This window comes from Sorex araneus, chromosome 5 (genome assembly GCF_027595985.1).
Source record: "Sorex araneus isolate mSorAra2 chromosome 5, mSorAra2.pri, whole genome shotgun sequence".
NCBI lineage: Eukaryota > Metazoa > Chordata > Mammalia > Eulipotyphla > Soricidae > Sorex > Sorex araneus.
Genome location: NC_073306.1, coordinates 52,979,796 through 53,007,303, shown reverse-complemented (window position 1 = coordinate 53,007,303; position 27,508 = coordinate 52,979,796). Strand labels below are relative to the sequence as shown.

Genomic DNA, 27,508 nt, shown 5'->3' with positions numbered 1-27,508 from the left:
AACGGCCCGTCTGTGAGCTCCTGCGCCCCGAAGCAGCCAGGTGGGCCACCGAGGAGAAAGGGAGCTCTGCCAGGCGTCAGTAGTGAGGGACTCCTCCTGGTGGGAATCAGGTGGGCGTGCCTTCTTCACGCGCCCGCCCCCAGTGCTGAGTTCCCACCACAGCCCACATCCCCATCTCCTAGCTGAGCCCTCCCTTTCCCCACTCCCCCCCTCCACCCCTACCTCACCCCAGCAGGCTTTTCAGGGGCAGGGCATGCTGCAGGGCACATCTGCCTGCCCTTCTGGGCCCTCAGCTCTGAGCCAACAAAAGCTGGTGGTCACACTGCATGGCACGGCACGGGGCTTTCTCCCAGAGCAGAAATGCCCAAGCTGGGGCCGGAGCGGTAGCACGGAGGGTAGGGAGTTTGCCTTGCACGTAGTCGAACCCAGGTTCGATCCCCGGCATCCTATAGGGTCCCCCAGCACCGCCAGGAGTAAGTCATGAGTGCAGAGCCAGGAGTAACCCCTGAGCAGTGCCAAGTGTGACTCCCCACACATCAAACATAAAAAATATATTAAAAAAAAGAGGGGGCTGGAGTGACAGCACAGCGGGGTAGGACATTTGCCTTGCACGCAGCTGACCCAGGTTCGATTCCCAACATCCCATATGGTCCCCTGAGCACCACCAGGGTAATTCCTGAGCGCAAAGCCAGGAGTAACCCCTGTGCATCGCCAGTGTGACCCAAAAAAGAAAATATAAATAAATAAATAAATAAATAAATAAAAAGAAATGCCAGGAGGGCAGGATGGGGAGACAGAGAGGCCAAGAGAGGGGCTGCAAACCACAGGGCTAAGAAAGGGGTGGCAGGAGGAAGAGGAGCTCTTTCTTGAGCACTAGTCATGTGGCAGGGGGAGAAGGGGTGGGAGAACGCCAGGGAGATGATAGTCTCTGTGAGGGGTGGGGCGGGGGAAGGGTGCCTGGTCTCCTGGAGAACAGGAGAGTCCCAAAGAAAGATCCCAGCAGAGCCACACTCCAGGGGCGATGCCCCGAGAAAGGGCCGGAGGGAAACAGGCTGTGGAGCCCGGCGATAAGGAGGGCCCGAGAGACAGCACAAGTGGAGCACTTGCCTTGCATGCGGCCAACCCAGGTTCGATTCTGGGCATCCCATGTGACCCCCTGAGCACCACCGGGAGTGATTCCTGGGCACAAAGCCAGGAGTAAGCCCTGAGCACCGCCAGGTGTGGCCCCCAAACAAAAAACAACAAACAAACAGAAACCCCAAAGAGGAAAACGGTGACTCATCAATAGAAGGGTTGAAGCTGATTCCCCTGAACCCCAGAAAAGGTATGTCTTTTTTTTGGGGGGGTGGAGGGGGTGCGTGCTTATGCATGGACCACACCCAGCTCTGCCTACTCCTGGCTCAGTGCTCAGGAATCACTCCTGGTGGTGACCATACGGGACGCTGGGGCCTGAACGTCGGCTAGCCACGCACACAGCGAGTGCTGTACTCTCTCTCCAGCCCCAGCTCCGACCAGGAATGGGGGCTGGGAGAGGCCTGTGGAGACCGTGCATGTGAGGGGCCACTCCCAGGCCATCCCCCCCTCACCAGCACCAACGGGGACAGAAAAGGGAGAGTCAGCAGTCTGGGGGCGGGCGGGGGGCACCCACGGCGCAGGTTCAGGCGGTGGGTCCTGTCTTCCTCCCCATGGCAGGGCATCTCCTCAGCCCCTAGGAATGCAGCTCCCGGCCCCCGGGCTCCCTCCGTGAGAAGCTGTGCACAGAGACTCCAGTGCCCCCACAGCCCCCTCCCTCCTTGGGCTCCTTAAAGCCTGGGGGGGCCCTCGCCCAGAGGCCACAGGAAGACTCAAGGCCAGCACTGGCCTTCCCCCACTTCAAAGACAGGAAGAGGCATCCCTCCTCCCTGAAGCCCCGGGGCCCTGGGTGCAGGGTACAAGAGAGAGACACCCCGGCCCAGAGGCAGGAGTCTGGGTTGCGGGTGTGCTAGCCTGGCACTTGCCCTCCAGCAGCTCACATGCCTCCCTGTGCCGTGTCCTCACCTGCCCCCTCAGCCTGGTCCGTACCCGCCAGGGCGGCACCACCCTCCCCTCCACTCCCGTCGCCACCCCGGGTCCATGCCCACAGCAGCCAGAGTGAGGTGGACACAAAGGCCAGCTGGCTCCTGTCTCCTCCAAGGTGGGGTCACCAACCCACTTCGAGTTACAGAGTTTTGGTTTGTTGGGGGGTTTTTTTGCCTTTTTTCCATCAACTGGGTGGGTTTTGTTGTTTTGTGTGCAGGGCTTGCTGCTGGCAGTACTTGGAAGACCACAGCAGTAAGGGGATTGGACAAGCTGGCAATGTGCAAGGCTAACACTTCCCCCGTACTATCTCTCCAGTCCAGCTTGGTTTTTTTGGCTTGGGGCGGGGGAGTCTAAGTTTATTCATTTGCAGGCATGCGCATGCGCACATACACACACACACACACACACACACACACACACACACACACACACAAGGCCTTCTGTGGTTCTGAAGATGAAGTTCACATCTGTCACTCACGTATCTATGCAGCTTCACAGGGTCCAGCTTCCAACCACCCTCAATCACACAGTGGGTCACTCTTCCCCTGATTTCTACTCTAATCATTCTACATGCGATAGTTTCTGGCCTCAGGCCCTTTGCACAGGCTACTCCACTGACCTAGCACTTTTCTCTTTCTACCTTTTTTTATCTGACCCCACTTAACCCACCCTTCCTATGTCCTCTCAGATGTCTCTTCCTCGGGATATCGTCCCTGATCCTGCTCTTCCCCTCCACACCCCACAGTGGGGACGGACTCCTCTAAGGCAAGTCTCCTCTGCAACCACAGATGAGCTGCAGGGGAAACTGCGTGTCCTCTTGGGACACACAGGTCTGGGCGGCCTAGAGAAGGCAGAGACCCTGCCCATAGGGCCGCGGCCTCGGGCAGCCCCCACAGAATGCACAGGCACGAGGTCTGCGAGGACCTGGAGCAGGGGGTGGGTGGGAGACAGCAGGGCAGTTGTGTGGGGCTTGCACAGTGCAGCCAGGGGCTCAGAGTCCAGTCTCCCGAGGCCAGGCCTCATGACACTGAGGAACCAAACGTGGCAGGGCAGGTGGCCACACACACACACTGGCTGCTCAAACACTCCACAACGTGACTGGTGACACGTCGACCTCCCCCCAGGCTTGGGAGTTCCTGGGAGTTGTTTACAATCCCCCCCAACACACACACACACAGAAGCACAGAAAATGCACTCAAGGGGCCAGGGGGAAGCATAGGGGCACTGAGCATCTGCCTCGCAAGCTTAGGGATGAGGACTCAGTTCTGGTACTGCCACGTGTGCCAAACACAATCCTGCAGCTCTGCTGCTTTGAGGCTGGAGGTTCTGTGGTTCACAACCTCGGCACTCCAAGCAATTTCTGCTCCCACCCAGGAAGTGTTGTGAGCCTCATAACTAAAGGGGCACAGCCCCAACCCCACACCCCGTGAACACACAACTCAAAAAAATTTAAAACCTGTGGATATCACATCGAGAAGTGCATGCCTGTGTGTGAGCACCGAGCACCAGAACCAGAGTGTGTGTGAGCGTGACAAAGTGGAGAGACTCCCAGGGGTGTGCGTGCAGAGGCACAATGGGAGGAAGGAACGTGGACCTCAGCGGGGACCGAGCTCAGCGTGAGCACCGCAGCCCGAGGAGCAGCTCCTGGCCAGCCCCACGGCCCGGCGCCATCACAACAATGAGGGGAAGAGGGAAATACATTAAAAAGTAGGAAAAGGGAGAAAAAGATATTCAGAAAAGGTTGGTTCTGAGGCCGGGCGGGACAGCGAGGAAGGCACTTGCCTTACACACGGCCGACACAGGTTCCAACCCCGGCACCCTATGTGGTCCCTAAAGCACCACCAGGAGTGATGCATGAGCACCACCAGGTGTGGCCCAAACACCAGTTTAAAAAAAAAAAAAGAAAGAAAAGAAAGTAAATAAATGTTGGTACCACTTGAATTTCAACTTCTTCAGTCTTCTGAGTTCTGTCCACACTAAGTGCCTTGTACGCTGATCTCTGCTCCCCGCTGTGCCCTGAATACAGGATCTAAAATATTAATTACTGCACCTTTGCTAGTTGCATGAAAGGGACCAGAGTCTGAGCACACGGGGCGGCCGGGCCAAAGGACAGCAGGAAGGACAGTCCGGGCAGAGTGGAGGAAGCTGGGCTCTCTGCCCACGCTGACTGAGGCTCAAACCTTGTTCTGCCACTGACTGACTGAGAGACACAGTACTTCTCTGTGACTCAGTTTCCCCACCTATAAGACGAATAGAATAACAAACACCTCACAGGGTTACTGGCAGGATCAAGTGAATTTATAATAACACATTTATTATGTGTTATTATAATAACACATAATAAAGTGTTATAAAGTGTTCTTATCAGCACACTTCACCTTTACTGCACTTTGCAGCTATTGTGTTTTTTTTTCACAAATCAAAGGTTTGTTGGAATTCTGGGTAGTGGTAATTCCACTGACCCCATCTTCCTAGCAGCTTGAGGCCACAACTTGGGGATTCTCACAATACTGCCAGCAATTTTTCTATCCTAATTATACTGGGTCCGGGGAACTGTGATCTGGGATTTCTGATGCTCCTTTGGAATTTTTCGGAGGCACCATGAACCGCGTCCCTCTAACAGCGCACACTTCACGGATGAAAGCTGTGGGAGTTCTGCTGCCCCCCATGGCTCCCCTGCATTCCCCCCCTTCTCTGCCTCCTCGTTCCCGCAGACACAACAGTGACACCAGGCTGGCCTCGCAATAACCCTCCAATGACCTCTGGTGCTCAGATCAAGGAAGAGTCTCACATCTCACTGTAAGCCCAGACTAGAAATAAATGATTGAGTGAGGGAGGCCCGGGAACCTGAGACGGGCTGCAAGCGAGGCCCCGTGCATCCACTGGCCCAGGGGCAGACACAAAGGAGACCTCGTTCCTGGAGGAGATGGAAAATACTCCATTCATGAGCACGTGGGTGATGAGAAAGGAAACAGCCTTACTGCTAAAACGGAGAAAGCTTTTAGTGGTGTGGACAGAAGATCGAGCAAGTCACCACATTCCCCGAGGGAAAGGCCCTGGCTCCCTTCAGTTCCAAGAAGGCTGACAGAGGTGAAGACGCTGCAGAAGAAAAGCTTCAAGTCGGGCCTGAGTACAACGGGTAGGGCTTTTGCCTTACATGTGGCCGACCCGGGTTCAACTCCCAGCATCCCACATGGTCCCCCGAGCACTGCCAGGAGTGATTCCTGAGTGCAGAGCCAGGAGTAACCCCTAAGCAATGCCAGGTGTGACCCCCAAAAATAAAAAGCTTCAAGTCAGCAGAGATGGGTCTGTGAGGCTTAAGGGGGAAAGGCAATGCTACAGCATAAAAGCATAAAGTGACGTCACAGTACTGATGTAGATACAGCAGCAAGTTCCCCAGGTCACTGATGAAGGTGTCTACACCAAACCACAGGCTCCCAAAGTAGCTGAAACAATCTACGTGTCACAGAGAGAGACGCCAAAGTCAGGCTTCAAAGTGTCAGAGGACAGGTGGACTCTTGCCGGGACGAAGACAGCTTCTCATTAAAGCCAAGGCTCACTTACCATGCCTAGGCAAAGGGGGAGGGAGGGAGGAAGAGATGGAGGGGGAGAGAGAAAGAGAGAGAGAGAGAGAGAGAGAGAGAGAGAGAGAGAGAGAGAGAGAGAATGCTCAACAAAGTACACACTTTGCCTATAGGCGACCTGAGTTCGACCCCCCCAGTACCATATGGTTCCCAAGGTACTGCTTGGAGCCACTCCCAAACACAGAGCTGAGGGGAGCCCCCAAGCACTGTAGGGTAAGAGCCAAAAAGAAAAGAAAAAAAAATTCTGGGTCCTAAAGAATCATGCTCAAGTTCTGCCTGTACATAAGCAGACAAGCCCAGATGACAGCACATCTGTTTACAACATGGTTTAGTGAATATTTTAAGCCCACTGTTGAGACCTACTGCTAGTAGAACAAGGGTTTCTTTCAAAACATGACTGCTCATTAACAATGCGCCCGGGCCCCCACGGGCTCCAGCAAAGCCGCACAAGGAAAGCCACGCTGCTTCCACGCCGCAACCACGACATCACGGTGCAGCCTGCGGAGCGTTTCTGCTTTCAAGCCTTCTTGTTTCAGAAACAGTCACGGCGATTAGGCAAAAAAAAAGAAATAAAAGATATGCAATTTGGAAAAGATGTTAAATTATCGTTGTTTGCAGAAAGTGGGATCATATATATAGAAAACCCTAAAGAAGCCACCAAAAAGCTTGGAAGTAATAAACTCATACTGCAAAGTTAACAGGCTATAAAACCAACATATACAAATTTTTTTTTTTTTTTTGCTCTTAGGCCACACCCAGCAACGCTCAGGGCTTACTCCTGGCTCTCCACTCCCAGCATGGCTGAGGGAATGATTATGGCACACTGGGGATAGAACCCGGGCCAGTTGTGTGCAAGGCAAATGCCCTGCCCATTATACTATCGCTCTGCCCAGACCCCCCCCCAAATCTATTATATTTCTACAGTGAAACAAAAAACTGGCAAAATTTTTAAAAAGACAATCCCATTTAAATTGCATCAAAGAACAACTCAAGTACCTAGGAATTAACTTAACAAGGGAGATTAAAATAAACTTATATGCTGGGGGAAAAAAAAAAACCTTCCATGCTGAAAATGTTAAGTTACTATTAAAAGAAATAGGCACAAGGAAATGGAAAAATACTGCATTCATGAGTTGAAAAAAATTAACTTTGTTAAAATGACCACTTCACTCAAACCACACAAAGCATTACACAGATTTGGTGCCATCCTTATCAGAATCCCAGTGGCACGGGGATAGGGCTCACTGGTCGCCTTTGCCTTGAGTGTATAACGCCCCGGGTCTGATCTCTGACAATGCCCAGAGGAACAGAACAGTGGCTTAGAACACCTGCCTCGCACTGTTGCAAGTATATGTCCTGAGTTCAAACACTTGGTGTCTCATATGTACCAAGAACAGTTCTTCCATCTCTGTTTAAGCCTGAGAGTCCTGCTGTCTGTGATCCTGGGCCCCACAAACATGACAGAACAAAAATAAAAGGCCAGTGGCATTTTCAAGAACATAGAACATATATACTACTGAAGTCTGCATGGAACCACAAAACCACACCGAAAAGCCAAAGCAATTTTCTAGGGTGAGGACGATGAGAGGCACTGCATTCCGTTCCCCGACTTTTCACTATAAAGCTATAGACATCAAAACCATGTGGTACTGGAACAAAGCAGCCGCCAGACCCAACAGAACTGAATGGAGAGCTCAAAGAGAAACCCTCATCTCCACAGAGGTACTTCGTCACAAAAGAGCCAAGAACTTAGAGTGGAGGGAAGAAAGCCTCTTGAAGAAATGGTGCCGGGAAAACTGATCAGCCACAAGCAAAATACTGAAACCCGACCGCTGCTGCTCACGGTGACAAAGGGTGACTCGCAACGGATTAAAGGCTTAGATGTTAGTCCATAAAATACACTGACAAACACATGGGCAAAACCCACGCCGACTTCAGTGGTGTCTTCACTCCTCTGGCAAGGAAAACAAAAGAAACAAATGGATTACATCAAACCAAAAACTTTCTGCATGGCAAGGGAAATCTTCAAAACTAACATCAGAACAGAAAAGACATCTGACTGAAGGGGAAAAATAGTCACCCACCAGATTCTGGCAAAAGATGAACACCTAAATCATGCAAAACCTTCAGAAAACTAAACGACAACTCACAATGAAAAACAGAACCCCATCCAAAAGTGGGGAGAAGAGCCGGACAGGCATCTTTCCAAGAAGAAATACAGATGGCCAACAGACACATGAAAAAATGCTCATTATCACTCATTAGCTGGGCAATGCAAAGCAAAACAACCATGAAATATTGCCTCTCACCAATGAGAATGGTCTACATCAAAAACGGTCTACATACAAACAACCAGAGCTGGTGTGGGGGGGGGGGGGGAAGGGCGAAGAAATGTCCGCTGAAAACAAACCCTTGGACAACAGAACTGAGTTGACCTCCACGAGGAGTGGGCAGTGCAAAGGGTCTTATGAACTGTGGTGGGTGGTGGCTGGCACTCTGGTGGTGGATGCGGTGTGGAAACACCGTACCCTAAAACACACCAAAATCACACTCCTGCAAATTAATAAACTAGCAGTTAAAAAAGGAAGTTCCATACACATACACCTGCACAGACAGTGATTCCTGTGCCAGATCTGGGCAAGGTCCTTGGAGATGGATTTCCCGGGGATTCACCATTCTGGGTGCCATGAAGAACAGTCATGACTGGGGACAGAGAGATAGCACCGAAGATAAAGCATTCGCCTTGCACAAGGCCAACCAGTTCAATCCCCAACACCTCTTAGGGTCCCCAGAGCCCTGTCAGCAGTGATCCCTGAGCACTGCTGGGTGTGGCCCAAAAACAAAACAAAAAATAGTGATGGTTCAAGGCCAGAAAGATAGTAGAGCAGGTAGGGTGCTTACCTCGCACACAGCCAGTCCAGGTTTGACCCCCAAATTCCTCATATGTTTCTCAAGGCCCACCAGGAGTAATCACTGAGCACTGCTGGGTATGCCTGCCCCGCCCCCCAAAAAAAGAAAGTCATCAGTAACAGGAGTTTAGAAGAAGTTGTTTCTAACCCTCCGGATGACACTGAGGTTGGTTCAAAGACTTCAGAGGAGGAAGTACGGATGTGGCAACAGCACAGAACTGGACTGAGAAGTAGTGCCTGATGTGTGACAGGACAGTGGCAGTTCCACCGTCAGGCTCTCAGAGGGGGAAGCGCTTTTCTTTTTTAAAAACATGTACTTATTTGGCTCTTTTGGGTCACGCCCTGCAATACTCAGGAGTTAATCCTGGCTCTGCACTCAGGAATTACTCCTGGCATTGCTCAGGGGACCACATGGGATGCTGGGGATTGAACCTGGGTCAGCCTCATGCAAGGCAAATCCCTACTCCGCTGTGCTATCACTCCAGAAACAGGAATCACTTCTTTGGGAATTTTTGCTTTGCTGCATTTTGATTTGGGGGGTTATATATATATATATATATATATATATATATATATATATATATATATATATATAAAATCACTGTAGCACTGTCATCCCGTTGTTCATCGATTTGCTCGAGCGGGCACCAGTGTGAGACTTGTTGTTACTGTTTTTGGCATATCGAATACACCACAGGTATACTGCCAGGCTCTGTCATGCAGGCGGGATACTCTCGATAGCTTGCTGGACTCTCCAAAAGGGACAGAGGAATCGAACCGAGGTAGGTCACGTGCAAGGTGCAAGGCAAACGCCCTACCCGCTGTGCTATCACTCCAGTCCATTTTTAAATAAAACATTAAAAAAATAAAAACCTTAAAAACATTTTAAAAAATCCTTCCTGCTTTTATTATTATTATTATACTTATTTATTTAGTTTATTGAATGACCATGGGATACAGTCATAAAACTTTCATGATTTTCAGTCATTTGGTTTTGGGTTTCCTAGCCACATCCCAGTAGTGCTGGGCGGCTATGCTAGGGCACTCTGGGAGGTGCTCCAGGGACTATACAGCACCAGGAAACTACCTTAGGGCTCCTGAATACAAAGCAGGCACTTCAGGGAGGAGAGTGATAGTGCAGTGGGTAGGGTGTTTGCCTTGCACTCGGCCAATGGGGTTTTATCCCTGGCAGCCTATAAGGTTCCCCCAAGCACCACCAGAAGTAATCCCTGAATGCAGATCCAGGAGTCAACCCTGAGTATCACCCAGGATGACCAAAAATACCCAAAAAATTAACAACAACAACAACAACAACAAAGCAGGCACTCCAACCCTTGGAGCCATCTCTGCAGCCTGTTTTACTTCTTTAGCAAGAAAGTGGATTTTTGAGATGAAACCTAGTCCTGATAAAGATTCTGTGAACATTGAAATGACAACAAAGGATTTAGGACAATGCAGAAGCTTAGTAGATTAAAGCAGTGGCAGGAGTAACACTGATCTTTAGAGTTCTACTGTGGATCAAACACTCTCAAACACCACTGCTTGCTACCGAGAAAGCTCTCGTGAAAGCTGAAGGCCTGAAACTGACAGTCACCCCAACCTCCCCAGTCACCAGCATGGACGCAAGACCCTCCACAAAGACTGAAGATACAGATGATAGCAATTTTTAGCAATCAAGAACTTTTCTGGGATTTTTGGACCATACCCAGTGTTACTCAGGGATTACTTCTGGCTCTGTGCTCTGGTATCACTCCCAGTGGTGCTCAAGGGCTATGCAGTACCAGGGATGGAACCTGGGCCTCCTGCATGCAAATCATGCATTCTGGCCCACTGACTTCTCTCCCCAGCCCAATTTAAGCACTTTAAGGTATGTACGGACTGGAGCAATAGCACAGCAGGTAGGGCGGTTGCCTTTCACGCGGCTGACCAGGCTTTAATTCCTCCCTCCCTCTCGGAGAGCCCAGTAAGCTACCGAGAGTATCCCGCCTGCATGGCAGAGCCTAGCAAGCTACCCGTGGCGTATTCGATATGCCAAATACAGTATCAACAAGTCTCATCAATGAACAATAGGACAACAGTGTGACAATGCAGTGCTACACTCTTTCACAAACACTTTTAAATTAATGTATATACACTCTTTTTCAAGCACTTTTATTCATTCATTCATTCATTTATTTATTTATTTTTATTTTTGGGTCACACCCGGCAATGCACAGGGGTTACTCCTGGCTTTGCATTCAGGAATTACTCCTGGCGGTGCTCAGGAAACCATATGGGACGCTGGGAATCGAACCCGGGTCGGCCACAGGCAAGGCAAATGCCCCACCTGCTGTACTTTTGCTCTAACCCCTTTCAAGCACTTTTATATTAATGCATGTACGCTCTTTTAAGTCACAAAGCTATGTTAGCATATGAATAATTAAGACATCATACTTATTAGACTACGTGTAAACTTAATTTTTATATGCACTGGAAAACCAAAAAATTAGTGTGACTTGCTTTATTGTTATACTGGCTTTATTGCCAGTGGTCTGGAACCAAGCCAGCAATTCTTCGAGGTGTTAATAGTGAAGACCAGTAAACTCTCCTGGCAAGAAAAAACAAAGGGATTATTGAATAAAAAAAAACGATGAGGCTGAAGTGAGTATTCCATCATTTGCCTCAAGGCATCATCAAGTGTCGCCAACAACCCCAGGAAGTCCTCTGAAGTAACTTGCGGGAACGGGGCGGGGGGGGGGGGGGGGCGGTGGGGGGCGGGGGGGGCGGGGCAGGTGAGTCATTTCTAACTGTATCTATTAGATAACGTGACCTGGTTTCCACTATGGATGATACACTCTTGGTCCATCTCTCTCATCCCAGGTCCTGCCTTCAGGACCATGGGGTCTCCTCTCGGGGGGGGGGGGGCAGAGGAGGTGCCTGACTGCACTATGTGGGTGTGGCATCAAACAAAATGGTGATGCAGAAAGGGCTGCAAGACTGGCCAAATAAACAAGCTCACAAAGGCACCCGGGTCCTTGACTGAAGTCCCCAGCATCCTTCTCCTTTGTGGGGAGGCCCATCTCCTGGGTAAATCCCTCTAGAAATCCCTTCTCATTCCATCCTCGCCAGGGGCTCAGAAGACAGAGTGGAAAAGGCAGGGGCTCACTCAAACAGAATTCAAGTCAAAAAATCATTCAGGGGCTGGAGCAACAGTACAGTAGGTAGGGTGTTTGCCTGGCATGTGGCTGGCCTGGGCTCGAACCCCGGCATCCCATATGGTCGCCCAGTACCATCAGGAGTGATCCCTGAGTGCAACGCCAGGAGTTACCCCTGATCACTGCCTATTGTGCTTTCCCTCGAGTCAAAAAACATTGGTTCAGGGACTGGAGAGATAGTATAGTGGGTAAGATGCTTGCCTTGCATACAGCCGACCTGAGCTCAATCCCAGGCATCCCATACGGTGCCCCAAATACCACCAGAAGTAATTCCTGAGTGCAGAGCCAGAGCCAGGAATAAGCCCTCAACACAGCTGGTAGTGGCCCACAAACAAAAAACAAAAGACCAAAGAAATCAGTTCACAATTTCTGGCCACTTCCTGGCTGACAAACGTGGACCCATCTTTAGGAAAATGATACTGTTTGCTTAGACAATATTACAAGTTTGGTGCTATTATTATTCCCACTTATACAGAAGCAGAGGTTCAGAATCAAGGCATCTGCCTAAGATTGAGCATGCAAAAGAACCGAGACTCAAACTCTGGAAGATGATCTCAGCATAAGCCAGTGCAGGGAGAGAAGACAGAAGGGGGAGGGGCCTGAGCGATAGCACAGCTTCGAGGGCGTTTGCCTTGCAAGCAGCCAACCCAGGTTCAATCCCTGGCATTCCATATGGTCCTCCTAGCACCGCCAGGAGTGATTGCTAAGTGCAGAGACAGGAGTAACCCCTGACCATTGCCGGATGTGTCAAAAAGCCAAATAAATAAATAATTTAAAAAAATAGAGTGGGGAGTTTTATTCAAGGTATTTATAACTTTTGGGGGATGAAGGGCGTGGCTTACCTAGAGGTGCTCGGGTCTACCAGGACTCTACCTAGCAGTGCTCAGGGGACCATGTGGTTTCAGGGACCATACCCAGATCCTTGAGTATGCAAAGCATGTGCTCCAAACCCTGGCCAGATGTGCATCTGACACTCAGGTCAAGGCTGGAGAGGGCTGTGCAGGGATGGTCAGTGGTGTTTCCAAAAAGCCATGGACAAAGGGATAGGTTTTGGGCACAGGTCAATGTAGTTGTCAGTGACCTCCAGCTGAGCAGGTACCACATGGGTTCAGAGTAGATGTTCTTCACATAAAGCTTAGGGCCCGAGGAGAGGGGTTATTAACCGTCCTCTGCAAGGCAAGAAAACCAGGGCAGAGAGGAAAACTTAACCACCCCCAAACCATCTCTAAAAGGATTAGGTGGTGGATCCAGTGGTCAAGTTAAAGTTGGTCCCATGGCCCCCCAGTCTGTTTGTTTCTGTTTCTGCCGCACCCATGCACCTCTGTTTCTGATGCTCAGGGCTTAGCCCTGGCTCTGTACTCAGGAATCACTTCTGGCAGTGCTCAGGGGACCACATGGGATGGCGGGGATTGAACCCATGCAAGGCTGGACTACTGCTCCAGCTCTGGCCCCTACTTTGTTTTATTGTGGGGACACACGTGCCTCACACAGGCACGGCCCCTGCTCTACTTCCCTACTGCTGAGCCACATCCCTGGTCCTTGGCCCCGACCCTTAGCATCTAGGTCACTTGGCACGAACCGGGAGTGTGCAGCAGGGACCTGGAGCCAACGGTGCAGAGCTGTGCAGCTCTCCACCTGGGGCTGGTTTCGGGGCCAGGCTGAAAGAGGAAGAGCTCCAGCCCACGAAAGCCTGGCACGCATGCTGGCACGGAGGGGGCGGGGGGGCGGTAATAAGGGCTCTCCCAGCTACAACAGGGAACTTAAGCTGGAGGGAGAAGAGCTAACAAAGGGACTTCCTCATACACACACCCCCCAACCAGAGAGCCACAGAAACGGAGCCTAAGTGAAGTTCAACACACAGCTGCTCTTTCCATCTGCCCCGCAGGCGGAGAGCAACACAGTAGTAAAGCAGTTAATAGCTCCCATACTCACCACATGCACCGGCCTATAAACTTTAAGCTTTACCCGAACTGTTGCAGCCACCCTCTGTAATGCGTGAGAACGGCGTTGCTATCCACCCGTTCCACAATCCACACCACCGGCCCAAGATCACCTACACGGGACTAAGTCGTAGAATGCGAACAAGAACTGCAGTCTGGCTGACCCAAAGCCCACATTTTAACCTGAAAGAGCACTACGTTAGAAGTTTCAGAGGTCTGGGTGAGATAGCACAGAGGGTAGGGCATTTGTCTTGCACGCGGCTGGCTCAGGCTCGATCCCTGGCATCCCATATAGTCCCCTGAGCACTGCCAGGAATGATCCTTGAGTATAGAGCCAGGAGTAAGCCTAAGTATTGCCAGGTGTGGCCTCAAAACAAAAACAAAACCGAAAAAACACAAAAGACAAAACCAAAAACACCGCAGAAGTTCCGTAGGTCTATGTCCTGTTTCAAAACTGACTGTGCGGGGGCTGGAGAGTGAGTACAGGGGTTCAAGCACTCACTGCACACATAGCCGACGCAGTCCAGTGCCCAGCCCTACCTGTGGGCCCCTAAGCACAGAGCTGGAATAGCCCCTGAGCACCGCCAGGTGTGACCCAAAACAAACACATTGAAAGAATCTTGCTGTAGAGCCTGAGGCAGCTCTTTCCACCCCAAGCCTCGGGTTCCCCACAGGGAGGCTCTTGAGATCTCAGCTCTACCCCCACCCCACCCTTGTGGCCTGTGAGCCCCCGTGCCCAGCCCTCTCCCCACCGGTCATACCTGCAAACCCGGCAGGATGCCAAGGGACCCACCGGACACTCAGGGACGGAACAAGATGAAATGCCACTTTCTCATAGCCGCCTCCTGCCCCAGGCCAGCTGAGACACTCAGGAACCACAAAGCCACAGGATTTCCTGAGGCTGGGGCCGTGGGAACAGCAGCCCAGAGGGCAGAGGGCTGGGCAAACTGCCCCCCCCCCCACCTCCCGCACCCCTCCAACCCGGGACATCACTTCCTCTGTCCTCGCTTCTGGGCAGGGAATGTGGAAGCAGGGGGTAGGGGGAGGTACTCTCTGGCCCGGTGCCCTTCTGGCCCCATGTCTCTAGATCCCCAGGGCCCAGGGTGGCAGGAATAGGGTCACTTGGGGAGAACGCCAAGTTCAAGCAAAGTGTGAGACAGGTCTGCCTGGCACAGACTTCTGTGCACCAGAGACCCTGCTGCAGGACAACCCTTCAGATCTGACGGCTGCTAGACCCCAGATCCCGGGGTGTCGGGGGGATATCAGCCTCCTGGCCCTCCCTCTCGCCCAGCTCACCCCCCAGGAATGAGCTTCCTGCTTCCTGCTTCACTTCTGCCCCCCATGGCCCACCCTCCCCAGAGCAGCCAGAGTCTGGCTGTCAGTGCCCCCCCCCCGTGGAGCCCAGCAATGATTTTCCATCACCCCCTAGGACAAAATGCCAATCTCACCCCCAAGTCAGGCCCGACGACACCACCTGGTGCCTCTATGCCTGCCTCTTCCGACCCCTCCCTTTCCTCGGAAGGCCACTCCCGCCCAGCTGTCACCCCCTCCCCAACTCAGGTCTCAGCTCTTGGGTAAGCTCCTGCCCCTGCTGCCACACACAGCCTTGTCACTCAGTGCCACTTTCTCTCCTGCCTGCAGGTCATCTTCTGGAGCCTGGGTTCCCCTCGCTATGTCCAGCTCTGGCCCTTTCACGGGCAGTGGCTGTGAACTCCCTGTCGCTGTCAGCCCACGATGCGGCAGGACCCTTTCCAGCCCCCCGCCCTTCCTCAGGAGGTCTCAGACACGGGGTCAGGAAGGGTTGGGATTCAGAGCCAGGTCCACAGGATGCCAAGGGTGGTCTCCGTATAGCCTCTGCGGGCAGGTTTCCATGGCCTGGGGCCCACTTTGGGGGCTCTTCCGAGGGAGGGCCGGATCACAGGGGGGCTTCTGGGGAGGATGGCAAGAGTGATGGACCCACCCCACTTTCTCAAATGACCCTTCTTTAGAGATAGGAAACAGCTGGGGCTCTCCAGGGAGGCCACGTCAGAAGTGGAGAAACCCAGAGCAAGCGGATGCTGATGAGGGAGGCTACGCGGCAGTGGGCGGCCGGGGAATTTTCTACTCAACCAGTGTTTTGCAGAGGGGAAAGTGAGGGCCAGGAAGCAGAAGGGACCTGCCTTTGGCCACACAGCCCGTCATGGTAGAGTCCCATGGCCTGGGGTCTCCAGCACCTTGACCTCCTCCTCGCCAGAGGAGCTCAGCCACAGCGCCAGGTCTGTGGGCAGGGCCAGGCGGACACAGGGATCTGAAGCATGCAGACGAGAAGGGATTCACATTCCTTCCCTCTTCAAAACCAGAGAAGAGGGGCCGGAGCGATAGCACAGCAGGTAGGGCATTTGCCTTGCATGTGGCCAACCTAGGTTCTATTCCCAGCATCCCATATGGTCCTCTGAGCACCGCCAGGGGTAATTCCTGAGTGCAGAGCCAGGAGTAACCTCTGTGCATCGCCGGGTGTGACTCAAAAAGAAGAGCTAAGGGATAGCTCTAGGGGCAGCAGGAGCCTTGCATGAGGGGTGTGTGGGTTCGATCCCCGGCACTGCAGGAAGCATGCCATGCCCCCCCCCCACCCACCCACCCAAGCACTGCCAAATGTGGCCCAAGAAGCAAAAAATAAAATGACATTTAGTAAAGGGAATAAGGGGGCTGGAGAGATGGTATAGTAGGCCGTATGCTTGCCTTGCATGCAGCAGATATGGGTTCAATCCCCAACCAACCATATGGTCCCCTAGGCCCTGCCAGAAATGAACCCTGGGCACAGAGGCTATAGTAAGCTCTGAGCACCACTAAGTGTACCCCACCCCTACCTCCACCCCCCCCCCAAAAAAAAAAGCAATAAGAGCCAGAGAGATAGCACAGGAGGTAAGGCGATTACCTTGCACATGGCCAATCACGGTTAGATCCCCAGAACCATGTATGGTCCCTTCAGCACTGTGAGGGGTCGGTCCTGACATGGATCCAGAAAGAGCCCCTGAGCACTGCCCCCCAAAAACCAAAATAAATAAATAAAAATGGAAACGAGATCAAAGAGAATGTTCCAGAGCTCCTCAAGGAGTGCCAGCGAACAGAGCGGCTGCTGGGGGAGTGAACAGAAGTTTCTGTGAAAGTGAAACACACAGCAACGCTCCGGCCCAGCAGATCCACTCCAAGGGAGTCACCCCCAGAAAAAGGAGAGCCCCCCCAAAGGGCATGTGCCTGTCACTGGCACTCCTATCGGAATCCACCAAGTGCCGGACGGGTTCACTGGCTGTCACGGGCCCAGCCGGATTCGACAGAGCCTTAAGAGGAGCAGGAGGGGCTGGAGTGATAGCACAGTGGGTAGGGCGTTTGCCTTGCACGCGGCCGACCCGGGTTCGATTCCCAGCATCCCATATGGTCCCCTGAGCACCGCCAGGGGTTATTCCTGAGTGCAGAGCCAGGAGTAAACCCTGTGCATCGCCAGGTGTGACCCAAAAAGCAAAAAAAAAAAAAAAAAAGAGGAACAGGAACTGGCAAGGGGGCGCCCCGACCCGACACCCAAGAGATTTAGGGATGGACGCAGCCGGAGGCAGGGAGCCGGCGAGGGCCCCATGTGGCAGACCGAGGCCCAAATCGAGTGAGAAGCGATAGAAAGTAGGTCGTTGCTGCCTGGAGCTCAGTCCCAAAGGGCGGGGGACACAGGGGGAGACTTTCGGAGGGCAGCGACGCCCCATGTTGCTCCACACGGTGTCGTCAAATCCCAGCTGTGTGAGGTGGGCGGAGCGGATGTAAATTAAACTCCAAGTTTGAAAAAACACATTATCTTGCCCTCAAGAAGGGCAGATGCTCTCCTGCTGCTACCCACTTTAGGTCTCTGCCACATAGCAAGAGTCAGCTTGTATAAAATTTTGCATCATACAGCTGAAAACCCACCAAAAAGTAGCCCCCGCAAACAGGCAGGCTTGAGGCATGGTCAGGGAACTGGGGACAAAGGCGGAGGGAAAGGTCACAGTGGCGGTGGGATTGGGGTTGGAAAATTGAACGCTTGTAACAAGTGCATCATGAATGACTTTCTAAACTTGCGGAGTTTAAATAAAGTGAGAAAAAAAACTGGTTAAAAAAAAAGAAAAGAAGAAGGGCAGATGAGCAGAGCCACGTCCCGCGTGCACTTGCGTTTCTCATGATCTTGATAATAAAAGGCTGCTGTCAGCTGAGCTGCCTGGAGGTGGCTGGCCTGAAATGGCATCTGAGGTTGGAGAGATCAGTACTTGGGGGTGGGGGTGGGGGGCGGGAGGCAGTTAAAGGTAGTTAAGCCTTGGGGCTGGAGCAATAGCACAGCGGGTAGGGGGTAGGGCATTTGCCTTGCACGCGGCCAACCCAGGTTCGTTTCCCAGCATCCCATATGGTCCCTTGAGCACCGCCAGGGGTGATTCCTGAGTGCAGAGCCAGGAGTAACCCCTGTGCATCACCGGTGTGACCAAAAAAAGCCAAAAAAAAAAAGGGGGTAGTTAAGCCTTGTACACTGCCCCTTACACATGGTCCCCTGAGCACCGCCAGAAGTGACCTGAGCAGAGTCTGTGACCCAGAAAAAAAACAGTATTTGATTAAACTCTTCCAGCTCTATATGAAATAGACACCAGTCCCTCCACATTCAAGATGCAAAAAGCAAAAAGCTCAGAGAAGTAATACAGTCCACAGCGACAGAGCAGAACGGAGGGACAGCCAGGTTTGACTGGTCCTTCTGCTCTTCCGGGGTCAGAGGATCCATCAACCTACTCTCCTCTCCCCACACCTGCAGGCTGTCACTCCGCCCCCGCACCCCTCCTCCTCAGGGCTGGAGAGAACTAGCTCTGTGTGCAATGAACTCTAAAATAGCTGCTTCGGAAACGTGTCCTTCCTCTCTGTTCCCTCCTGTCAGTGTCGGCCCGCTGGGAGGTCACTCCAGCCCGGGGCGTGAAGGTGATGCAGAAGCCAAGTGGCTCCGGGCTATGAGGCGGGGTGGGGGGTAAGACAGAATTAAAGGGCTGGGGGGGTGCTCCCAGAGTGCCTGGCAGTTAACTCCGGGGCTCCCTTCTCCCCCCCACCCCTTTCAGGGGCTGATTCCCAGAGCTCCAGGAGGGCTTGGGGTTAAAGTCCCCACCCTTGGCTTCAGTTGCCAAGTGACGCAAACACTTTATGATTTCAGAGAATCATAAAATGTTTATTTGGAACAACGGCGGGCTGGGTCCTCCTCCCGTGCCAGGGTGAGCACCTGAACCCTCACCAGTGACCCTCCCAGAGCCGCTGCTGGGATCTCACTGGACACAGGAGGGAACCAGCTCCCAGAAGGGAAGCGTGAGGGGCGGGGCTGAGAGGCTCAGGAGTCAAGCGCCTGCCTCACACGCAGGAAACCTGGGTTCGATCCCCTTCGGCACAGAAACACCAGCAGCAGCAGAAGCCGGGAGAAGGGCACATGACATGCCCGCGCCAAGTGAGGAAGGGGCAGAGCTGGGATTCGAACCCAGGGCTGCCCAATTTCCCGTCTGTGCTTCCATCAGCCCGTGCCAGAGCCCCCCTCCGGCTGGCTCTGAGATTTTAAGGCTGGGAAAGCCCAGGGCCAGGGAGCGCTCACGGCCACGGCGTGGGGGTCGAGCTGGCCGCTGCAGCTGACCCTCACCCTTGGTCTTGCTCTCACATGCACCTGGAAGGGCCCTGGGCAGGCCGGGGGAGGAGGCTCTGGTTCCAGGCAGAGGTAAATATTGACATAATGGTGTTTACTCTGTAATCCTACTCCTCCTGGCAGCCACCCAGCGCTGGCCGCCCTCCTGCCTGCCCAGCCAAGGAGGCAAAGGAGAATGTGGGGAGCAGGAGGCAGAGGAGGGGGTGTCTGGGCAGGGGCTGCCCCACAGGCTCCCCGGGGCATAGGTCGGTCGGGAAGCCTGGGATATCTCCAGCCAGGGAGGGGGCCTGTGAAGACCACACCCCATTGCCCCCCAAGAAGTTCTAGGAGCTGGGTGTCCAGGCTCATGATCAAGTGGGAGATCTGCCACCAACTGGCAGCGGGATGAAGAACGCTGATGACCGGGAGAGGAAAAGGCTTTGCTGTCAAGGGCCGTGCAAAGGTGAAAGATAAATCATCAACGCTCCAACCTGGCCCACGTCCAGCCCCAACCAGCTCCCAACGCCACTGGCCACTGCCCAGGAGTCCCATCCCTGTCCCCAGGGGTCTTCCCGGGAAGGCTTTGTTTCTGCTACAGTGAGTGGCGGCTTGGGAACGAGGCCAGAACCTTGAGGAATCAGGCGGCTGCTGCCCAGATCCAGGCCCCAGGTCCTGTGATCACTGGGCCGGGACCTCCACGACTCCCTAACCTGGGTAAGCAACTTCCTGGGGCTGGTGTCACAACCAAACAGCATCGGGGACAAGGTAGGTGCTCACTCTGGCCCTCAGTCTTCCCACCTGTAAAATGGGGGTAGGCTGTTGCATTAGATGGCAAACAAAGCCTGCACGGACCCACCACCCTGCCTCAGTCGAGTCCCCACATGTTCTCCAGGAAGCTGCTCTTCCTCTCACACCTCCCCTTCAGAGGCTTGTCAGTGAGCTAAGATAGGCCGGTGTCTCTCCCTGACCACCCACAGAGTCACAGCCCCTGGGGCAAGGGCAGAGTCCTCAGGCTCTGCCTCCCAAAGCTGCACTGATGGTAGGGCTCAGTGTCGACTGCTTGGTACACACCACCTACAGATTATAGTTCTTGAAGGACAGAAGAGTGCCTGTTTTCCTCTCCCCAGAGCTTGGCTCCTGGGAGACATTACATTTCACGTGCCCCTACCATCAGAAACTCATATGCCACCTCTTCCGGAAAGCCTTCCTTGATACATACCTACGGCGAGGGTGACTCTGGAGGAACATCTCCAAGTGGGCCTGTATCATTCTCCACCTTGGAAAATTGGCCTTTCTGTCAGATAAAAATTTCTTGGGTTGGGGACTATGGCTCAGCGGTAGAGCACATGCCTCGCATGCAAGCTGCCTTGGGTTCAATCCCAAAATAAAACAATAAAAATCTGAGATCAGGAGCTGGAGCAATAGCACAGAGGGTAGGGCGTTTGCCTTGCACGCGGCCAACCCGGGTTCGATTCCTAGCATCCCATATGGTCCCCTTAGCACCATCAGGGGTGATTCCTGAGTGCAGAGCCAGGAGTAACCCCTGAGCATCGCCAGGTGTCACCCAAAAAGAAAAAAAAAAAAATCTGAGATCAGGCCTTTTTAACCAGCTCTCTGCATGAAAGCATGACGGGAGGCAGGCCAATGTCCATAGCGAAAGGAGGGTCACAGCCACCTCCTCTCTTCACTGCCCCCCTGGGGTGGTGGCAGGGGCACTGCCCACCACAGTCTCCCCCGGAGCCATTCCAATTCCCCACTCTTCCCCACTCTCCACATGCAGCCTGTGTGAACCTCTCACACTGCAGGCCTGGCCACGGCGCCGCCTCAGAACCCCTGACTCCTACCTCCCCTCTACCCTTAGGCAAGAAACCCCAATCTTTTGGGGGGCCACAGCCCGTGGTGTCCAGGGCTTACTCCCACCCCTGTGCTCAGGAATTGTTCCTGGTGGTGCTGGGGCTAGAACCAGGGCTGCCCTCAGCCCGCTGAGCTGTCTGACCCTCGACCCCCAAACCTCTAACATGACTCTCGCTGCTGGCACCGGCCCTGGCCACCTCCCGCGCCTCATCCCCCCCTACCCCTGAGCCCTGCACCCAGAAAACACTGTTTCGCCCTGTCTTGCTCAGACAGCTTCCCTCCGCCCAGAACACGCTTTCAGGCTCCGGTGCTCCTGAGGCGACAGTTTTAATGTCGTGTCCTCAGGGAGCCTCTCTGATGCCGAGGCCAGGCTCCGGCTCCGCTCCCCAGCACCCTGCATGTCTCCTAGGTAACCGTGATTGCACTGGCAGTTTGCTGCTTGCATCTGCCTGGCCGGATCTGTCTGTCTGTCTGTCAGTCTGTGAGAGCCCCATCAGCCTCACTCCCTGGCACGGACTGCACAGCCCAATGTCCCCCAGGTGTGGCGAATGAACGAATCAATGACTGACCACAGCAGGCCCGCTCTCCTATTTAACAGAAAAGGAAAATCTGGGAAGAAACACAAAATGTTGTCATAACTACCTGCTGAGGGGGTCCTCCCTGTTGGGAACATCAAAGCCCACTTCAGCCTAGCTGGGTTGGGGTTGGCTGATGCCAGGGTACAGCCCGACCCACCTGCAGCCCTCTCACTCCTACAGTTACGTTTCTCCCCTGACTGGGCGTGCACGCTCATTCTGTCGGGAAGGATTTGTTCCTTAACAGCCTTCAACAACATGCCTCTTTACCCAAGATGGCAGTGATGCAAAGAAATGCAGCAAGCTAGGTACTAGCAGAGGCACTGACCCCCCGCAAAGAGAAAAGCACCCCTGTGAGCTGGGAACCCCACCCTGTTGGAGACCTGGCTGGCCTTGCATTTTCAAATAATAACTTCCCCTCAAGCTTTTAACAGTTTGCAAAGTATCTCTACATTGTATCCTACATCTATCCCTCTGCTAGGTGGAGGGAAATCAACTTCCCTTGCTAGGGAGGTAGGTCCAGGGAGTGGGTTTGGCTGACCCAAGGTAACACAGCAAATGGTGGCACACCCAGTGTTCAAACCCAGAGACTGTTCACCCTCTCCTCCGTGGAGGCACTTACAGAACAATCCCACCCCTTGGTCAGGGTTTTAAGCTCAGTCCCTAGTTTGGAATATGATGGAACATATTCAGGGGGCCCAAACAGACTGGGAATGCTAGGTTGGACCTCTGTCCCCCATACCCACCACCCCCCAGACACAACTGTCTGCCTGGTATCCCTCAAACATCCCAGAGATTTGAGCCTGTTCTGGCACTATTCTGCTGTGTGACCCTGGGAAATCCCCTTTACCTCTCTGGGCCTGCTGCTGAGCATGAGGACAACTGGAGATATGATAGATATCTTCCTTAGAGACCCCCATCCTCTGGCCTGTGCTGGGGGGGGGTTTGTCTGAAGCCTTTAAGAACAGCAGTGACTCCCTGCCAGAGTTACAAGCTGGGTAGGGAATGAGGGACCATCAGGGAGACACAGCCAGGACAACAGGAAACAGCCCACATGCTCTCCGAGCAGCCCCTAAGGAACAGAACCGGGGGGCCGGGGGAACTTGCTGGATTTGTTTAAAACCCCGGAAGCAGGAGCTCCAAGGAATAAACACAGCAGCCGCCCTGAGTCACCCCCACCTCAGGAATGAGCACAGGGACTGGGAGTCTGGGGAAAACCAGAACCACACAGACTCCATCCCTGGCACCAGGAGTTGGGTCCTGAGTTCCCGGCAAGGGGAACATCACATGTGTCCCTTGCCACCGGGTCCCTTCCCCAGGCCTCTCAGCCCCTCTCTGACCTTCCCTGAGCCCTTTCCTGCACTCATCCTTCGAGTCCCCATCCTGGGATCTTTTTTTTTTTTTTGGTCACATCCGGCGAGGCACTGGGGTTACTCCTGGCTCTGCACTCAGGAATTACCCCTGGCAGTGCTCAGTGGACCATATGAGATGCTGGGAATCGAACCCGCATGCAAGACAAACGCCCTACCCACCATGCTATCACTGGGATCTTTCCCATCCAGACCCACCTGCCAAGTGCAACGCTCACTGAACACCCCTCCCCAGGACACTGCCTCAACCTCTCCCGAGGGGGGAACGGAGACGCAGAGCAGTTCTGCACAGGGGACTTGGGTCAGTTCTTCCTCCCTAGCACGGGGCTCAGCACAGTGATGGGTGAGTGATGACACCAAAGGCTTCCCTAAGGGCATTGCCCCCTCTTCTCTGGGACACAGGCTAAGTCCCTGCAAACGGGAAAGCAGGTTGGATGTCAGGCAGAAGGTCCCACCCCAGCAAGATGCTGCCATTACACCCGAGGAAGGCCTTCTCCCCGGGGGATCCCCTGTCTGACCTCCTGTCTGCCCAGCCAGACCTGCCTCAGCGCCCCACACTGCCAGAAGATGCAGTGAGGACACACTGGACCAGCCAACGACCCAGGGCGGACGCCTTAGAGGGGCTGCCACCCGCTCCTGTCTGCTAACCAAAGCCTGGAGTCTTCCTGCCACTTGCCAGGCTCTCAAAAAAAAATCACCGGGAGGATGGCCTCTGGCTCGGGCGGTGTTTAAGAAGGAAGAACTCCTCTTTTGCAATAACTTTGGTCCCCCTGACTTGGAGGCAGAGTGGATTTTCCCACCTTAAAAATCTCAGTCCTGGGGCTGGAGCGATAGCACAGCGGGTAGGGCATTTGCCTTGCACGCGGCCGACCCGGGTTCGATCCCCAGCATCCCATATGGTCCCCTGAGCACCGCCAGGAGTAACTCCTGAGTGCAAAGCCAAGAGTAACCCCTGTGCATCGCCGGGTGAGACCCAAAAAGCAAAAAAAAAAAAAAAAAAAAAAATCTCAGTCCCATTCGTGATCCCATATCCTGAGGCCTTCCATGCAGGGCGGCTGCACGGACAAGGAGCTCCCTGCAGCCAACACTACATGCCACACGCAGTGGACGTCAGGGGGCAGATTCCTGACCTGGGGGGTAAGAGAGGCCGCTGCTCTCTAAGGCCTAATTTCATGCTGACTCTCTCCGTGGTAGGAGTGGGGTCAAGGAGATTGCCCGGGAAAGACCGAGATGGGCGTGAGGAGCCCAGACCTTGGCAGAGAGGGAGAACTGGTCCTAGGGAGGTAGTGCAGGCACTGCTCAGGTGGAAAGGGGTCCCATCCTGTCCTCCCCCATCCCAGGCCTGCCCGCTGGCCACTTAAAGAGAAGTAGAGCGCTGCCCCCTGCACCCAGGGCACTGGCACAAGCCCGCTCAGATTCAACCTGGGGCCTCGCACCCAGGAGGGAGTCTCAGAGAGGCTCTTGGAAGGGGGAAGCGCGCCCGACAGACTTGGTCTCATCTCTGGCGTTATGAGGGAACTGGAAAACCGTGCCTTTTCTTCTAGGGACAACCCCATTCCCGAAACGGTCACGCAAGCCCAGCCTGGACAAAACGGGTTTCTCTGGGCGGACATCGGAAACGTCCCGGGAGACCCCCTTGCCCAGCTCCCTTCTCCCCGGGGCCAAGGCCAGCCCGGTGGGCCCCGCGCTCTGACAGCGGCCGACCTGGCTGCCCCGCCTCCACTCCCCACGCACCGACGCCAGCGCTGGACCCACAGTCCCCGGGGGCCCCGCCGAGCCCTCCGAACGCGCTGGGCGCGGCCACCCACGATGCCGTGGGCGCAGCCTCAGCCCACGACCGACCTCGGAGTCGCGGGACGCTCAGGTCCAGCTGCACCCCGCCACTTGGGTGCCCCCCTCCCCACGCCGGTCCCGAGCCCAGCCCAGGGTCTCCTCTGGCGGCCCGGTCCGGGGACCGTCCGAGCGCCCCGACGAGAACCGCTCCAACTGTGCGCGAACACACGCGCCGCCGCGCGCGCCGCCCCGGACCGAGCGCCGCCCCGCGCCCCGGGCCGCACTCACCATACTCGCGCTCGGGCGCCCGCCCGCGCCGCTGCTCCCGCCCGACCCGCGCCTCCGCTCGGGCCGCGCTCTCGGACGGCGGCGCGCGCGCCTCTCCGCTGGCCGGCGCGGCTCGGGCGCCGGGGCCGGGGGCGGGCCCGCCCGGGGCCAATGGGAGGGCGCGGGGGCCTGGGCCGCGCAGCCAATCAGGCCCGGAGCTCCGCTTGTACCCGCCCCCTCCAGAACACGCCCCCCACCCCGCCGCGCCGGCCACTTAACCCTTGGCGTGCGGGGGCCGAGCGCGGCTGCCGGGGGGACTCGCGAGGCGGGCGCGGGGGCTGGGCTCGTGCTTGGGGTTGGGGTGCCGACCTCCGGAAGACCCGCCTCGGGAGACAGACAGGCGCGTCCCGGGAGCGGGTCAGCTGCGTGCGGGGGAGGGTGCGGGAGCCCCAGCGACCTTTGTCTCCTGCCTGGCGCGTGCACAGGACTATGACACCAGGCGCTACAGCCGGGGAGTGTGTGTGTGAGTGTGTGTGTGTGTGTGTGTCTGTCTGTCTGTCTGTCTGTATGTGTGTGTCTGTATGCGAGTCGGTTTCCGTGTGCCTGTGTGTGTATGTGCATGTGTCTGTGTCAGTATGTCTGTATGTGTGTGTATGTGCGTATATCTCTGTGTATCTCTGTGTATCTCTGTCTATGTGTGTCTGCGTGTGTGTGTATGTCTGTGTGTCTCTATGTGCTGTATCTATGTGTGTGCATGTGTGTCAGTGTGTGTGTAAAAGGGAAAAAGACAGAAAAAGTGAGGGGTGGATCTCCTGTGCCAGTATGTTTATGTGGGGGAGGAAGGAAAAACAGAAACTGACTATATTTGGGATTTGTTATTGCGCACTTCCATGTGTATCTGTGTCTCTGTGTATCTGTATCTGTGTGTGTATGTCTGTGTGTGTGTGTGTGTGTGTGAAAGAGAGAGGGAAGGAGACAGAAAAAGCAAGGGCTGGATCCCAAGTGCCTGTATGTTTATGTGGGGAGAAAACGAAAGACAGAAACTGACTATATTTGGGATTTGTTATTGCACGCGTCTGTGTGTGTGCATGTGCGTGTGTGTGTGTGTGTGTGTGTGTGCATGCTCAAGTGAGTGAGAGGAAAAAAAGAAGCAAGAGAAGGGATGGCTTGGAGACAAAAAGACCGATGGCTTCCCAGATCTGTGCAGTTAGAATGCCGGTCAAGGAAACTGTCTGTACATGTGTGTTGTTTAAGTGTGTGGATAAAGAGGGAGGAGGGGGTGGGAAGTGTGTGTCTGCTTGTGTAAGGTGTGTGAACTGAAGGCCAGGAAGATCATTCAGCGGATAAAGCGCTTGCCCTGCACACAACCCGCTCGGCTCCATCCCCGGCACTGCAGATGGACTCCCAAACATTGCTGGGTGTGATTCCTGAGCACTGAGACAGGAGTAGGCCCTGAAAGCTTGTGGGTGTAGCCCAAAACCGAAAGAAAACTACAAGCGTGACATGTGAAAAAGGCACAAGGTCCATTGTGCTTTGGTGGTTGGAGAGACTTTGTGTCCCTGTTGTAAACACCTGGAGACCAAATCCTGCGCTTTTGTAGTGTGGTGTGTGCACATGAGCACGAGGATTGGCTCTGACTGTAACTCAGCAAAACAGTATCTGCAGCTGTGTATGTGTGTGTGTGTGTGTGTGTGTGTGTGTGTGTGAGAGAGAGAGAGAGAGAGAGAGAGAGAGAGAGAGAGAGAGCTTTGTGTGTCGTGAAAGTGTCTTTATGTGTGGTTGTGGTAGTGTGACACTCGTGCTGAGAAAGAGAAACCAAAGTGCAGGGCCAGATGAGTGTATAGTTAGCCAAGACAGACTTCCTGAAGGAGGTGGACTGAAACCTTGAAGGAGCAGTGAGAGTTCTTGGGTCCAGATCTGGGGTGGCTTGCCCAGCTGCCATAAAGCAGGGGTGAGGCTACGAGGGCAATGAGCTGGCTGGGGACAGAGATGCATTCTGGGACAGGGAGCAGGAGCCACAGGCAGCAGCCGTGCTCCAGAGCTGGTTCAGAGTAGCAGAGTGTGCAGAGGAGAGAGATCTGGGCACACGGCGCCAGAATCCAAAGGATGGTGTGTGTGACAACCTAGAAGGGGGAGTGGAAACTCTCCCCTCTTCCTTTCAACCGAACCCAGTTGTGCTGTGTAGAGGGTTTGAAAAGGTTCGTCAGAATCCTCAAGGCTGGCTGAGAGTGGCTTAGAAGAAGAGGACAGTAGTGGGATTCAGCTACACCTTAAAAGTCATCACACCTGGGCTCAGAGAGATATCCTATGGGCAGGGTGCTTGGCTTGCACATGGCCGATCTGGGTTTG

The 27,508-nt window shown here is 54.2% G+C and overlaps 1 protein-coding gene across 1 annotated transcript in view; it reads right to left on the bottom strand.

Annotated features, from left to right (window-relative positions):
* The window catches only part of ECE1 (endothelin converting enzyme 1), a 111,327-nt gene extending 86,024 nt beyond the window's left edge, over window positions 1–25,303 (bottom strand). The window contains exon 1 of the mRNA XM_055138482.1: window positions 25,181–25,303. Coding sequence (XP_054994457.1) covers window positions 25,181–25,183 — 3 coding nt within the window. The 5' untranslated portion in view covers window positions 25,184–25,303. The remainder of the gene's footprint in view (window positions 1–25,180) is intronic.
* Between the last annotated feature and the right edge of the window lie 2,205 nt (window positions 25,304–27,508).